This window comes from Salvia hispanica, chromosome 1, assembly GCF_029641045.1.
Source record: "Salvia hispanica isolate PSC_SH4W2 chromosome 1, Shi_PSC_v1, whole genome shotgun sequence".
Taxonomy (NCBI): Eukaryota; Viridiplantae; Streptophyta; class Magnoliopsida; order Lamiales; family Lamiaceae; genus Salvia; species Salvia hispanica.
The window spans coordinates 40,297,170-40,312,649 of NC_142692.1; the positions used below are offsets into that span (position 1 = coordinate 40,297,170).

At 38.6% G+C, this 15,480-nt stretch overlaps 1 protein-coding gene and 1 pseudogene across 1 annotated transcript; both read left to right on the forward strand.

Moving 5' to 3' along the window:
* The first annotated feature begins 1,589 nt into the window (after positions 1-1,589).
* Positions 1,590-4,073, forward strand: LOC148933789 (putative late blight resistance protein homolog R1A-10; annotated as a pseudogene).
* A 9,928-nt stretch (positions 4,074-14,001) lies between these two features.
* LOC148933790 (putative late blight resistance protein homolog R1B-14) lies at positions 14,002-15,237 on the forward strand. Its single transcript, XM_089061508.1, has one exon. It carries the CDS (start codon positions 14,002-14,004, stop codon positions 15,235-15,237), a length of 1,236 nt encoding a protein of 411 aa, XP_088917634.1.
* Positions 15,238-15,480: the final 243 nt, after the last annotated feature.

Sequence of the window (15,480 nt, forward strand, 5' to 3'; positions counted from 1 at the left end):
GGATGCTGGTGAGAAGCAATTTTCAGTTCTAGTCTGCAATATGAAAGATTTAGTAATAGCGAAGCTGTGATGCATGAAGAAGTAGTTGGTCTTTAGTTTTGCTTCACTGTATGAGGCTTATCTTTATGCCTCAGTGCTCATCTATATGTGATGTTCCTTTAGGATCATTAGGATGTTAGTTTTTTAATAAGTATTTGAAATGCTCTTAGTTTGCTGTTCTAAATGAGCAAGAGACAGGAACATCAGTGTATGTCTGTTGATTAAAAGTTGGAACAGCTGAAATCATGCGTCTAGCTGTCTCCTAGTAAAAGTAGGTCGATTTAGGCATTCGCAAAAGCAATGGTGATTCTTTTATTGAGCATGCACAAAATATAACATGCCCTTTGTTTTTCATGAGAGAAAAACCAATTGAAGTGGCTCCTGCTGCTGTCTTTGCAACCTCGCCTCTTCTCGATGATTGTATAGAGGCGTTTGACGAAACAGCGGGTACATTCTTACAAGCCTTTTGTACTTGAAATCATTGAAATTATTATATGAGTGTTGATGTAAAGGTCATAATCAAGCAAATTGATATCTTCTTATATGTCCTTGAAATTGGATATTCTTATTTGGTATTCTTTGCTGCTTAGGAAGTTTCAACTGAGTGATACTTCTGTCTCACTTAACTCAGTAAGTATCACCAAAAGATTAATGTGTTCTACGTAAAATTGCTGAAATTGCATCTTAGAAGAAAAGGCAGAGTTCTAATTATACTTATATATCCAAGAGAGGGGATGGGAGTGATGGACTTGGTGAGGCTGATTGAATGAGGCTGCGTATCGATGCACTTGTCTCGTGTTGAATGTGGCGATGCAATGCACAGTTTCTTGGAGTTGAAGAATTAAAGGAATTATTGTTGTAGACATAAGATGCAGATTATTTACAGTGGTTGGCCATGTGTACTAGTAAATCAGGTGCTTGACAATTTACATGATTGATAATACAGTTCTCTTTAGTACGAGCACGAGTTGGATATCTAGTTCTAGATCATGTTTTAATCTCGTGGAGGTGGATAAGAAGATTGATTAAGTTAATTTGTCCTTACTTTAGAAATGCTTTTTTTCATCCTAAATTGTTGTTATTTTTAAAAAATATTCCAACTCAAGTAATTACGTTTCGATTTTTGTGCTTATTTATCATTTGAATAGTGTTTGGTCAATGGATTTTCCGTATGAGGGTGAACATGATTGCAAACTAAACTCAGGAATAGGATTCGAATGAATGACTACTCTATCAGCTTGTACTCAGGTATCCCCTCCATATTCCAGTTCCACTATGAAAAAACTAGTGTTACTATAAAAGTGACAATCAAATAATTAAATAAGTAAAGTTCCACTCACTAATTCCATACAACCAAAAGCATAAGAAAGTATTACTACTATATTTGCTCAAGGTCTACAATGAGCTGTCTGTCACTAATTTCAATTCATGATCAAGTTTGAGTTATTTAAAGTAGTATTCTAGATTCAATCATCTTCTTTTTGTGTGATTGCAATTTGCAACGAGCTTTCCTTTCCTTTGTTTTCTGAGCAAGAAAGAGATCTGAAAAAATGGCTTACAATCTTCAACCACTCATCACCATTCTTGAAGGTATCCTTGATCCTCACCAAACACGATGGATTGTCGATGAAAACAACCCTCTACTTCAATCCCTTTACAACAAAGCTACTTCTCTTCAAAAGCTCCTTGATAGCAAATCTTCATTCACCAAACTAGACACCCAAATAAGAGAAGTAACACATCGAGCTGAAGACATCATTGAATCCCACATGGTTGATCACATGCTCTCTGGATCTAATTGTATGAGATTTACTATTTCCACACCATATATACAACAAGTAACTCGTGAACTTGATTATGTTATGGAACAAGCGGAGAAGCTCATGGAGATGGAGGATCATAAGATGGCGCGAGAGCTTCATTCTGCTATGGAACAAGTGAACCTCGTGGATCAGAAGATGCCACATAGCAGTTCATCGAGTTCCAAGAATGCTGTGGTGTTGGGAATTGATGAAGATCTGATGCAGCTCAAGGATCGGCTGACCAGTATGGAGAAGAAGCTGGAGATCGTCCCTATCGTTGGTATGGGTGGTATAGGTAAAACCACTCTTACTCGAAAGCTTTACGAAGATCGATTGATTGTTGATCACTTTACATATCATGCTTGGACCACTGTCTCACAAGATTACAATATGCCACAAATTCTCAAAAGCCTTCTTCGTTGCATAATGGGAAAAGAATGTGGTCAAAGTTATGATGAGTTAAAAGGTATGTTGTATAAGAGCTTGTACGGTAGAAAGTACTTGATTGTATTAGATGATATATGGAGCACCAAAGTATGAGATGAGATTAGGATGTACTTTCCAAATAACAACAATGGGAGTTGCATTGTGATCACCACTAGGGAATCCGACGTGGCGAAATATGCAGACACTTTGAGCTCTCATCATCAGGTGCAATTTCTTAGTAAGTCAGCAAGTTGGAATCTGCTTCGCCAACTTGTGTTTGGAGAAGAGGATTGCCCTCGTGAATTGCTAGAGATTGGTCGAAAAATTGCCAGCAATTGCGGTGGGCTTCCTCTAGCCATTAGTGTGATTGGAGGGCTACTATCTAAGACTGAAAGATCAAAAGATGTTTGGAAGAAAATTGGGAATGATGTAATAGCAGCAATTGCTGAATCAGATGGGCAATGCTATAGTGTATTGTCTTTAAGATATAACCACTTGCCAAATCACTTGAAACCATGTTTTTTATACATGGGAGCTTTCCGCGAGATTAGTGGCTCCAGACTTGTACAATTGTGGGTTGCAGAAGGATTAATAAAATCAAAGGGGGAAAGAAGTTTGGAGGAAGAGGCAGAGGATTGCCTATAGTAGATAGAAATCTATTTTTGGTTAGTGAATACAAGATGAACTTAAAACCAAAGAGTTACAACATGCATGATACGTTGAGGGATATATGCATCAGGAAATCTGCTCAAGACATGTTTCTGAACGGTCCCAACAAGTTCAAATTCTCTAATCCACGCTGCATGAGGTTTCACTACTCAGACAAATTGGAAGATATTAATGATTCAGCAAAGTCAATGTCACTAACTCGATCTATTATATGCTTTAGGTTTTGTAATGCAAAGTTTCTGTCTGGTGCAATTTTGGCGGCAAGATTGCTAAGGTTGTTGGACTTAATGAATATGCAATGCGATAGTTTCCCAACTGAAATATTTGAACTTGTCAACCTACACTTCTTAGGCATCGGGTTCTGTACAAGGATACCGAGAGGAATATCAAGATTGTGGAATTTGCAAACCTTGATTGCTCCTAATTCTACGTTTGATGAGTCAGCTGAGCTATGGAAGCTCTCTGAGTTAAGATATGTCAAGGTGGATGGAATTGAGTTGCTAAAAGATGAGGAAAGGAACTATAGTGTCATGATGAAGCTGCAAAGGATTTCATTTGATGTTTCGGAAGAGGAGGAAACAACTTGGGATGGTTTACACAAAAGCATTCCAAATATTAAAAAGTTGTCAGTTGATGATTACCTCGAAACTACATCGACGACAATGGATCTTAACCAACTTCACAAGCTCGAAAGTTTAAGATGCTCTAATATGAGAAGTATATCCTCTCTAGACGGTTTCAGTTGTCGTTTCAGAGTGATATTTCCTGGTAATATTAGAAAAGTAGTTCTGGCGGGATGTGAAATGATTTTGGGAGCGTGGAGGACTCTGTGTGCACTACATAAGCTGGAAGTGCTCAAATTCTTTGACTGCCGTTTTAATAGCGAGGAGGAGACATGTGATGAAGAGTGGGAGTTAGCAGATGGATGTTGTGCGTTGGATAGCTGATGAGACAATTTCCCTAACTTATGCCGTCTCTGTCTATCTTACTGCCGGTGTTGGAGAAATCCCAACACTCCAATTAATTGAGTTGGAATATTGCAGAAAATCAGCTAATGCCTCAGCAGAAAGGATTAAGGAGGAGCAATCTGAAAATGGAAACGACCATCTCAAACTTCGCATCGTAAAATATGACTGAGCCGTGATCGCACTTCCAAAAGGTGATTAACCATTTCTTTAACTTGGAGATTTTGAATGCTAAGTTGTACTACTTTGCAGCACTGTGATTTTCATGCATACACGTTTCAAATCCGAGATTAATTCCATTAAAATGAATGCTGAAGTTTTAAATAAGGATTTTAATAATGATCAGTTTGTAGAGTTATAATTAGGAGCGAGAAATTAATTATTAGTTTTATCGATTTTATTAATTTATGGAATATTTACTATATTAACAATAATGTACATGGCACAAACTCTATTGGCAAATAAAAAATATACACATGTTTTTTGAGATTTTTTTCTTTCAAAACACACTCTTATTTGGAGGATTTTATATTCTTCCGAATGGTCTCTTGTTTTCTACCTAACCTTTTATAGCAATAGGAAAATATTACGCCATAATTATTGGTGCAATTAAGAGAGATTAAATGATCATAAAATTTGGTTTAGTTTTGGTTAATAATCCAATTTTTAAAAACAGCTATTGTATTGTAGCTGTTACATTTTTCTTAATTTTTTCACGATGGAAAAAGATTTGAGAAGCCCGAAATGGTTCTCGGCCCAAACAATAATACATCTAATAAAGACCCAATTTGATTTTTAGGGCCCTTATCCACTTATTCAGCCCGAAAACATTCGCTATCAGCCCGAGTAGGATTGTGAAAAATCAATTTTTTGTTTATACTCCAAATTATTTCATATTATTAGTTTGACATAGTAGGATTAGATAATTAAAATGAAGATGAGTCAATTAAGCCCAAATATTGTTGTTGAATTTTTGGCTTGTATCAAGAGCCTGAATAATCCGGTAAAATTAAAGGGTTGGGATTGTAGTTTTGCAACCCGAATATAGAAACAAGTTATTTGTTTGGTTTTCATACTTTGATTTTTTATTTTTCGATTCTATCCGATATAATTTTTAAGTAAATTGGTTTTTCGATTTTGGTTCAGTTTTCCCCCTGGTGGGTGAGTATGATTCTTTATCCATGGGATAGTTTTTGTCTAAATTACTGCCTACATCAATGTGCCTTTGTGGATTCAAAGTTGGAACACCTGAAATTATGTGTGTCTCCTAGTAAAAGTAGGTCGATTTACGCATTCCCAAAAGCAATGGTGATTCTTTTAATCGGCATTGTTTTTCATGAGAGAAAATATAGGATCAACTTTCTGTTTCACCACTTGGAAGACACCTGTATGACTTCCAGCTTCTGAATCACACTCATCCTCTGTTTAACATAACTAAGCTTGTACCTCTCATCCTATCATTCATCGCTCATCAATATTTCTTGCATTCGTTGATAGATTGAAGTTAAGGTACCCTGAAAATGGTGTTGTGTTTTATCACCATGCGAGTTTGGGAAAAGCCAGTGGGAAAAAACAATTGAAGAGGCTTCTGCTGCTCTCTTTGCAACCTCACCTCTTCTCGATGATTGTATAGAGGCATTTGACGAAACAACGGGTACATTCTTACAAGCTTTTTGTACTTGGAATCATTGAAATTATTATAAGTCTTGATGTATAGGACAATCTTCCACAGGGCCAATACATATCAACCTCTGAGAGTCATAACCAACCAAATAGTGTTGGAAATAAAGTGAACTGGGATAAGAAGCCACCCCAACAAAGGTGATATTTCCCCTTCTATTTTGTTGTATGAATTTGATGTGATATTTTTGGACGTAGATCCAATTGCATGTTAGAGCGGTTATGAATTTGACGCGATATTATCTGCTGTCAACAAGTTATGATTTTGAGGGACTGATACGAAACCCCTGCCCTGGAAAAGCTATAAGAAGTGTGCATACAATGACGAAGATGGCCTGACCCTATGGATCCAAGTTCGTATTCAGATGCTACTTGTGTGTTGGCTTAGCAAGACTCGCACACCTTGATTATCTCACACACTCACTCGGTATGAACGATCACTCACACACACAGAGAACACACACTAGAATCTTGATGAAAAATTGAGAGAGTTTTCTTGGAGAAAGGGATTCTCTTTTATTGACTAAAATCTGACTCTAAGATACAATAATGTTAGCTATTTATAGCTGACACTACAAGTGGTAACTGCCACTAACAAACATAATCAAGAAACAAGAAAAGGGAGCCTCAACGGCTACTTTCTAACAAACTAACTAACTCTCAAACGGCTAGTTTCTAGCTCTTAATTTCTGCTTCATTTCTTCACATTCTAGAACCTGAGTGTGCACTCTATCTAACAAATCTCCACCTGAGTACACAGCTCAGTTCTTGCAGCAAACATTAATCAATTTCTTGCAATGATCAAACTTGTCCCTTCCAAGGGACTTAGTGAGCATATCAGCTGGATTGTGCAAAGTGTCAATCTTGACCATCTTCACTCTTCCTTTCTCAACTTCATCTCTAATGAAATGTAGCCTCACATCTATGTGCTTGCTCCTCTCATGAAAATATTGATGTTTAGCCAAGCACATAGCTGAGCTACTATCACAATGTACCACCATGGTCTTCTGATTTTAACCAAACTCTGAGATAACACCTTGAATCCAGAAACTCTCTTGCACAGCGGCTGTGAGAGCCATGTACTTAGCCTCTGTTGTTGACAAAGCCACAACACTCTGCAGCCCTAACTTCCAGCTGATCACAGTGCCAAATAAGGTAAAAAGATAACCAGTTTGGGACTTTCTATTATCAAGATTTGTAGCATAGTCTGCATCACAATATCCCACCACCAACTCCTCACTCTCCTTATCACAACCACTAAACACAATACCCCAACTACTAGTGTTCTTCATATACCTCAGAATCCACTTAAGAGCATTCCAATGCTCCTTCCCAGGATCAGCCATATATCTGCTAGTTACTGAGATAGCATGGGCCAAATCTGGCCTAGTACAGATCATAGTGTACATGACACTTCCAACCACACTAGCATAAGGAATAGACTCCATCTCCCTTGCTTCTTGCATAGACTTAGGAGCCTGCTCCTTAGATAGTTTAAAACTCTGTGATAAAGGAGTTGAGGCAACTTTGGCATTATCCATCTTGAACCTTATTAGAACCTTCTCAATGTAATCAGTTTGAAACAGCCATAATTTCTTAGAACCTCTGTCTCTTTCAATGTTAATCCCCAGGATCTTTCTTGCTTCACCCAAATCCTTCATTTCAAAACAAGACATTAGATCTGCCTTAACCTTATTCATCTCAGTCATAGATGGTCCAGCAAGGAACATGTCATCCACATAAAGCAATAGATAGGCAACTGGTGTACTCCCTTTCTTCTTTATGTAAATGCAGTCATCAAACTTTGATCTTACAAAGCCAATACTTTTGCTCATCAAATTGCCTAGGGCTTTGTTTTAACCTATAGAGACTTTTCTTCAACAAACAGACCTTATTTTCCTCTCTAATCTTCACATACCCCTCAGGCTGCTCCATGAAAATAGTCTCTTCAAGGTCTCCATTGAGAAAAACAGTCTTCACGTCAAGCTGCTGTAACTCCCAATTGAATTTATTTACTACAGCCAACAAGATCCTGATAGAGGTGTGCTTCACAACTGGAGCAAACACCTCATTAAAATCCACACCCTCTTGCTGTGTAAACCCTCTTGCCACCAACCGAGCCTTAAACTTAATTTTGGTCTTGTCAGTGGCTTCAACTTTCCTTTTAAACACCCACTTGCAGCTCATAGGTTTCCTTTCTTTCCCACCAGAACTTAGCTGAGACTTATCCACCAAAATCCATGTCTTATTCTTGAGTAAAGACTCAATTTCATCATTCATAGCTTCTATCAATCTTTCTCTGTCTTTACTCTTCATAGCTTCATTGTAAGTGAGAGGATCAGTAAGCTCAATATTCTCAGCAGCACATAATGCATAATAGACCTCATCAGAGTATTTCTTAGGAGGTCCCACATTTCTCTTGCCTTTGTCTCTGGCAATCTGGTATTCCCTGGCAGGCTCAGATGTAGCTCCACCTTGACTAGAACCACCTTCATCCTCAGTCTCTGACTCACTTTCAGAGCCACTAGCTCCACCTTCACCCAGGCCACTAGACTCCACCTTGAAGAAGTCATTATCATCTTTATCATGAGTTAGATCACTCTTTAGATAAGGCATGTGAGTTTCAGTGAACACCACATCCCTACTAATAATCACCTTCTGTTTTCCAGGCTCAATGCACCAGAGCCTATAACCTTTGACTCCCCTCTGATAACCAAGCATGACACACCTCAGTGCCCTAGCTTCAAGTTTACTTTGTCTAGCATGTGCAAATGCTGCACACCCAAACACCCTGTACCTTGTGTAATCACTATGAGCTCCATACCACATAAAATCTGGAGTTTCTGATTTTATAGCTGTAGCAGGGCATTTGTTGATTAGAAACGCAGCAGTATATACTGCCTCTCCCCAGAACTTGCTGCTCAAACCAGAGCCTAGAAGTAGACACCTAACCCTCTCCATAATAGTTCTGTTCATTCTTTCTGCAACCCCATTTTGTTGGGGGTTGCAGGGGACTGTCCTGTGTCTCTTCATCCCTTTCTCTTTGCAAAACTTATCAAACTCAGAGGATAAGAATTCTAAGCCATTATCAGTCCTAAGGCACTTCACACTCTTGCCTTTCTCTAACTCCACCTCCTTGCACCATATTCTAAACTTAGAGAAAGTCTCTGACTTATCTTTCAAGATATACACCCATAATTTCCTAGTGTAATCATCAATAATAGACAAGTAATATCTCCTTCCACCTACTGAATTTACAGGAGAGGGTCCCCAAAGATCACTATGAATATAATCAAGAGGGGAAGTAGATGAGTGTGTACCAGTTGGGTATGGAGCTTTCTTAGCTTTCCCCAGAATGCACTACTCACAGGGATCTAGCATCTTATAGCTACTCTCAGGAATCAGCCCCTTCTTCACTAGCTCTTTCATACTCCCTTCTGCTGGATGGCCAAGTCTCATATGCCACAGCCTTAAATTCCCATCAGAAGCTGCATAGCTTTCACCATCAACAGCCCTAGCAGAGAGATAGTAAAGAATGTGGTCTCTGTCAGCCTTCATGATTACTTGATCCCCTGATCTCACAAACATTTTCCCTTGATTTAACAAAATATTGAAACCTTTCTGCTCCAACATCCCCAGATAGATCAGATTTCTTCTCACCTCAGGGATAAACCTCACTTCAGTCAAGATCTTGATAGAGCCATCTTGGAGTCTCAGCTTCACATTTCCAACCCCTCTGATCTTACAAAATATGATTATTTCCCAGTAGAACTGTTCCATCTGCCTCCTTGAGATCATGAAACTAGCTCTTGTTGGGGCACATGTGGAAGCTGCATCCAGAATCCATAATCCACCTCTGACTCACCCCTTTATCTATAACATTCAGGAGTTGGGCAGGAGGATCTACACCCTCTACACGATCAGAGGTGTTCTGACTCTTGCCCTCAGATGCTTGCTTCCTCTTCCAAGCAAAGCAATCCTTCTTTAGATGTCCAGGTTTCTTGCACCAATGGCATGACCTGGTTTCTTTCTGAGTATCAGAGGTGGATCCCTTGGAATTTTCCTCATACTTCTTCTTGAACTTAGGCTTCTTGAATTTCTTGACATTAAGAGCCTCTGGAGCTTGCACATCAGTGTCTTTACTGTTAGTCTTCTGACTCCTTGGCCATAAGAGCTGAGTATACCTCGGTGTAAGTGATAGGCTTATCTCTGTCATAGATTATAGCATCACTCAGGTGATCATAGGAGCTAGGAAGAGCATTGAGTGTCAAGATAGCCTTATCTTCATCTGAAATCTTCACATCCACTGAGCCAAGATCATCAATAATCTTGTTGAACTCCTCTAACTGCTCTATGATGGATGTACCTGCAGCAAAACTGTAGGAGTATAGCCTCTTCTTTAGGTAAAGTCTATTTGCTAGGGACTTAGCCAAATAGACTTCATCTAATTTTTCCAGAATCCCCACAGCAGTCTTGCATTCTTTAACATCTCTGAGCACTTTGTCTCCCAGACACAAGATCACTGCATTGTGGGCTTTGAGTTGCATCTCTTCCATCTTTGCCTGAGACTTTTCATCAACAGCTGGAGCCTTTCCCTTCTCTGCAGGTGCAAGAACCGCAGCTAACCCTTGCTGAATCAACACAGCCTTCATTTTCATCTTCCATAGCCCATAATCATTTTTGCCCGTGAACTTCTCTGCATCTAGCCTTGCTGCCATTTTGAAAATCGCCTGGAACTCGGCTTCAAGAACTTCCCACAGACGGCGCCACTTGTTGGCTTAGCAAGACTCACACACCTTGATTATCTCACACACTCACTCGGTATGAACAATCACTCACACACACAGAGAACACACACTAGAATCTTGATGAAAAATTGAGAGAGTTTTCTTGGAGAAAGGGATTCTCTTTTATTGACTAAAATTTGACTCTAAGATACAAGAATGTTAGCTATTTATAGCTGACACTACAAGTGGTAACTGCCACTAACAAACAGAATCAAGAAACAAGAAAAGGGAGCCTCAACGGCTACTTTCTAACAAACTAACTAACTCTCAAACGGCTAGTTTCTAGCTCTTAATTTCTGCTTCATTTCTTCACATTCTAGAACCTGAGTGTGCACTCTATCTAACATTGTGGCTGTTGGTATGTTACGTTTCTTATATCAAGTAGTGTAAAATTATCATAATGTTTACTTTACCTTATCGTGATCAGAAAAGTAGCCTGAAAATGGTTTCTCTATGAATACTCTTACGAATTCATGGTCACCGTTTAGCATGTTAGTTTTACAGATCATTATTAACTCCCTTACTAAAATATTGCAAATCTTGGACAGATTCAAGGCTAAGTGCAGCCACCTTGATAAAATTATAGGCAACTACACAATATAATACTCAAATAACAATTTAATATTGTTTGCTCAAGTCAAGCCTCAAGGTCATCAATGCTTTGTTGAGCTGCTTAGATTCTATCACATATTGTTTTTGTGCGATTGCATTTTTCAACAAGCTTTGCTTCCTTTGTTTTCCAAGCAAGAAGATATCTGAAAAATGGCTTACAATCTTCAACCTTTCATCACCATTCTCGAAGGAATCCTTGATCCTGACCAATCACGATGGATTGTTCATGAAAACAACCCACAATTCCAATCCATCCTCGATAAAGCTACTTCTTTGCAGCAGCTACTTGATAAATCTTCACTCACCAAACTAGATGATAGGCTAGTTTTCGTCACTCGAAATTGATCACTATTTGCACTATATGTTGAATATTTGTATGAAAAAGATGCTTTTTGGTAGGGAATGGATCATAAAGTTCGAAAGCTCCTTAATGAATGCACGAAGAGGAAAACATGCAAGAAAGAGGGCAAAATGACAAGAAATGGAAGAAAGTGAAAGAAGAAGGCAAAGAAGACCCAAACTGCCCAAGCTGTTGGACTGGCTAGTTTGAACCCGACGGGAAAATGATTAAAGCCACTTCCACACACTTATCAAGGACAACTCTCACTTGCTACACACGCCCATATCAGCCCTTGGAGAGTAAAAAAAGAAGAAAAAAATATCTTTTATTGGATATATGTATTAAAAGTACTTACCTTTCCAGGAACCACTAAGTCACTTATTACTTTCTTTAGTTTAGTTAGTTTATTCTCTCTCTCTAGGAAAGTTTTCTCTCTTCCTTAAGAAGAGAGATTTCAACTTCAAGGCTGCGAAGATCTTTGTTCACCATGGGTTGAAGTAGTAGTAATTTAGTAGTAGTGTTTGTTTTCTCTAGTTTGCTTGTTCTTAACTTTGTAGCACCTTTGCACCTTTCTCACGCTTAGTTGTTGTTGTTGGACTTGTTTTAAAAACTTATTTCAAGTAGTAATTTCTCTAAGTGTTTGTGTATTTAATGTGCTTTAAAGTTTAGCTCTTGTTTATTTTCGGTTTTAGCTTGTTGTTTAGTTTTAGTGTTGCTTATGTTCTTGTCTAGTTAAAAATCCATTCAAGCTTTTAAAATCAGTTTCTCAAGCATTTTCTTAGTTAGTTTATGGTTAAAAAATGTGGAGAAGGAGTTAGAAAAGTCTCAAAAAAATCAGCCATGTGTTGTGTGTTTTCGGCACCTCGTCGGGTGTCATTTTCGTATGATTTTGCATGAGTTTGATGAGCTCGATTCTTGAGTGTTCTTCCACCATGTTTAAGTATTCTTAAGCTTTCTTTATCTTCTTCAATGACCCTTTATGTTTCAGCTTATAATTTGTAGTTTTCAATGCATGATTAGGTAGTTTAAGTGTTGATTTGGTGTTTCTCTAGCTTGGTTAGTAGTGTAGCAGCCGTGTAGTCTTTTCTTTAATTCTTATTTTCGTGCCTTTAGTGTAGAATTAGGAGTCATGATCAGCTTTTAGGAGTCAAGTGGAAGAACAATTAGTTGTAGGCTTTTATCCATTGGTTTTACACCTTGGGTAATAGGCTTTAGGAGACAACAAGGACATGCTTTCTTTTCACTTGTGGCAGCCATTTAGCTTAGTTAATTTCTGCACTCAACCTTCATTTACATGTGATTTAGTTTACCTTTTAGGAGTTAATTAATCTAGCCACCTTTAAGATGTCACTTTCCTAGTAAATTAGCTTCCCTAGCTTTCTTCTTAGTTGTTGCTTCTTTTACTTAGTAAATGTTATGACATAGCTGGTCTCTTTCCTTATGTTCATTTTATTTTCGAAAGTTCATGTTTTGCTATATGCTGTAACTTTCTCGCTACTACTTTTATTTTTCTGCCAAATTGCCCAGTTTAGAGCGTGGCGGCATCGCCAAAACCTTTCTAAGTGTGGAAATGCATAACGGATGCTACCGTTCCTCGTGGGTTTGACACCCTAACTTACCATATGCTAATTAATAGTATTTTGGAAAGTGAGAACTTATAAATCTTGTTGAATAGGAAGGGACACGCGCCTACGACACGCGTGCAAAATCCCCTACCTTTCACTAGACACCCAAATTAGAGAAGTAGCACATCGAGCAGAAGACATCATTGAATCCCGCATGGTTCATCAAATGAAATCCGGATATGATTCCGCCTATTCACTTTTACCACACCAGATCTGCAGCAAGTAATACTAGATCTTGATTCTCTTATGGACCAAGTGGAGAAGCTCGTGGAGATGGAGGATGACAAGATGCTTCCAGAACTTGATTATGCTATGGAACAATTGAAGGTCATGGAGATGGAGGATAAGAAGATGCTCGTGGTGGGAATAGATGGAGATCTGATGCAGCTCAAGGATCGGCTGACTCGTATGGAGAAGAAGCAAGAGATCATCCCCTCGTTGGTATGGGTGGTGTAGGTAAAACCACTCTTGCTCGAAATCTTTATGAAGATCCATTGGTTGTTGATTACTTTACATATCGTGCTTGTACCACTATCTCACAAGATTACAATATGCAGCAATTTCTCAAAAGCCTTCTTCATTGCATAAGAGCTTGTTCGGTAGAAAATTATAGATTGTATTTGATGATATATGGAGCACCAAATTCTGGGATGAAATACAGCTGTACATCCCAGACAACAACAATGGGAGTCGCATTGTGAACACCACTAGGAAATCTGATGTGGTGAACTATGCTGACTCTTTGAGTTTGCATCTTCAGGTGCAATTGCTTAATGAGTCTAAAAGTTGGAATTTTCTTCAGTAACTTGTGTTTGGAGAAGACGAGTGCCCTCTTGTATTACAAGAGATTGGTCAAAAGATTGCTAAGGATTGCGGTGGGCTTCCTCTAGCCATCCGTGTGATTGCAAGACTACTATCTAAGATGGAAAGATTAGAAGATGTTTGGAGGAAAATTGGGGACAATGTAATTGCTGCAATTTCTGGATCAGACGAGCGATGCTCTACTATATTGTCTATAACCACTTTCCGAATCACTTGAAACCATGTTTCTTATACATGGGAGCTTTCCCTGAAGATTTCATGATTAAAGGCTCCAGACTTGTGCGTTTGTGGATGGCAGAAGGATTTGTAAAATCAAGCGGGGAAAGATGTTTGGAGGAAGTCGCGGGGGATTGGATAAAGTCTCTAGTCGAGAGAAATCTATTTTTGGTTAGAGAATACAAAAGGAATGGAAAACCAAAGAATTATAGCATGCATGATATGTTGAGGGATATATGCATCAGGAAATGTGGTGAAGACATTTTTATGAATGGTCCCATGAAGTTCACATTCTCTAATCCACGCCGTATGAGTATTCACGTTAATGATTTAACAAAGTCTGTGTCACTTACTCGATCTGTTATATGCATTGGTTTTGAGAGTCCTGATTTTCCAACTGGTGCATTTTTCGCGACCAGATTGCTAAGAGTGTTGGACTTAAAGAATATGTATTTCTGGTATTTCCCAACTGTAATATTTGAGCTTATCAACCTATGCTTTTTAGGTATCAAGGTTTGTTATACAACAATACTGAGAGAAATATCAAGATTGTGGAATTTGCAAACCTCGATTGGCAAATACATTTTTGATGTGCCATCTGAGTTATGGCAGATCTCTGAGTTAAGATATCTCGAGGTGGAAGGATTTAAAATGTACAAAGATGAGGAAATGAACTATGGTGTCCTTAAGAAGCTGCAAAGGATTTCAGTGACTCTATATAAAGAGGAGGCAACAATTACGGACGGTTTCCTCAAAAGCATTCCAAATATCAAAAAGTTGTCAATTGATGATGGCTTCCGAACTACATCCACGGCAATTGATCTTAGCCATCTTCACAAGCTCGAAATATTAAAATGTGATTGTATCAGTACTATATTCTCTCCAGACGGTTTCGATTGTCGTTCCAGAGTTACGTTCCCTTGTAATATAAGGAAACTGGTTCTGATTGGATATGAAATGATTTTGGGAGCATGGAGACCTTGTGTGCACTACAAAGTTAAGCTGGAAGTGTTCATTATAAGTGACTGCAATTTTAAAATCTGGGAGGAGAAATGTGATGAAGAGTGGGAGTTAGCAGACGGAGATGTTTTCCGCTCACTGCAAGTTCTATGTCTTCATATGTTGGATCTTGTGCGTTGGATAGCCGATGAGACCAATTTCCCCAGCCTTCGCCTCCTCCATTTACATCGCTGCCGCTACCTAGAAGAAATCCCAAGCGGCATTGGAGAAAATCCTAACACTCCAATCAATTGAGTTAAAATATTGCACCGAATCTGTAACATCTCGATTTCCCGAACCCTAATTTTAGAGCCCTAGAATTTATTTTGATGACGTAGAGACGTGAAATATTTATGAATGCATTTATTGCATGAGATGCTATGGCCGAGTCGAGTCTAGGGTTTGCATTGGAAGTTTGAAAAGTCAAACTTGTTTATTATATGATGTGGCATGTGAATTATTAATTTATGAGATGAATTATTTGTTTATTGGTGAGTG

What these genes read in the sequence shown, in the direction of transcription:
- LOC148933790 (XM_089061508.1), top strand. Translation starts at nt 14,002, where the DNA reads ATGGGAGCTTTCCCTGAAGATTTCATGATTAAAGGCTCCAGACTTGTG.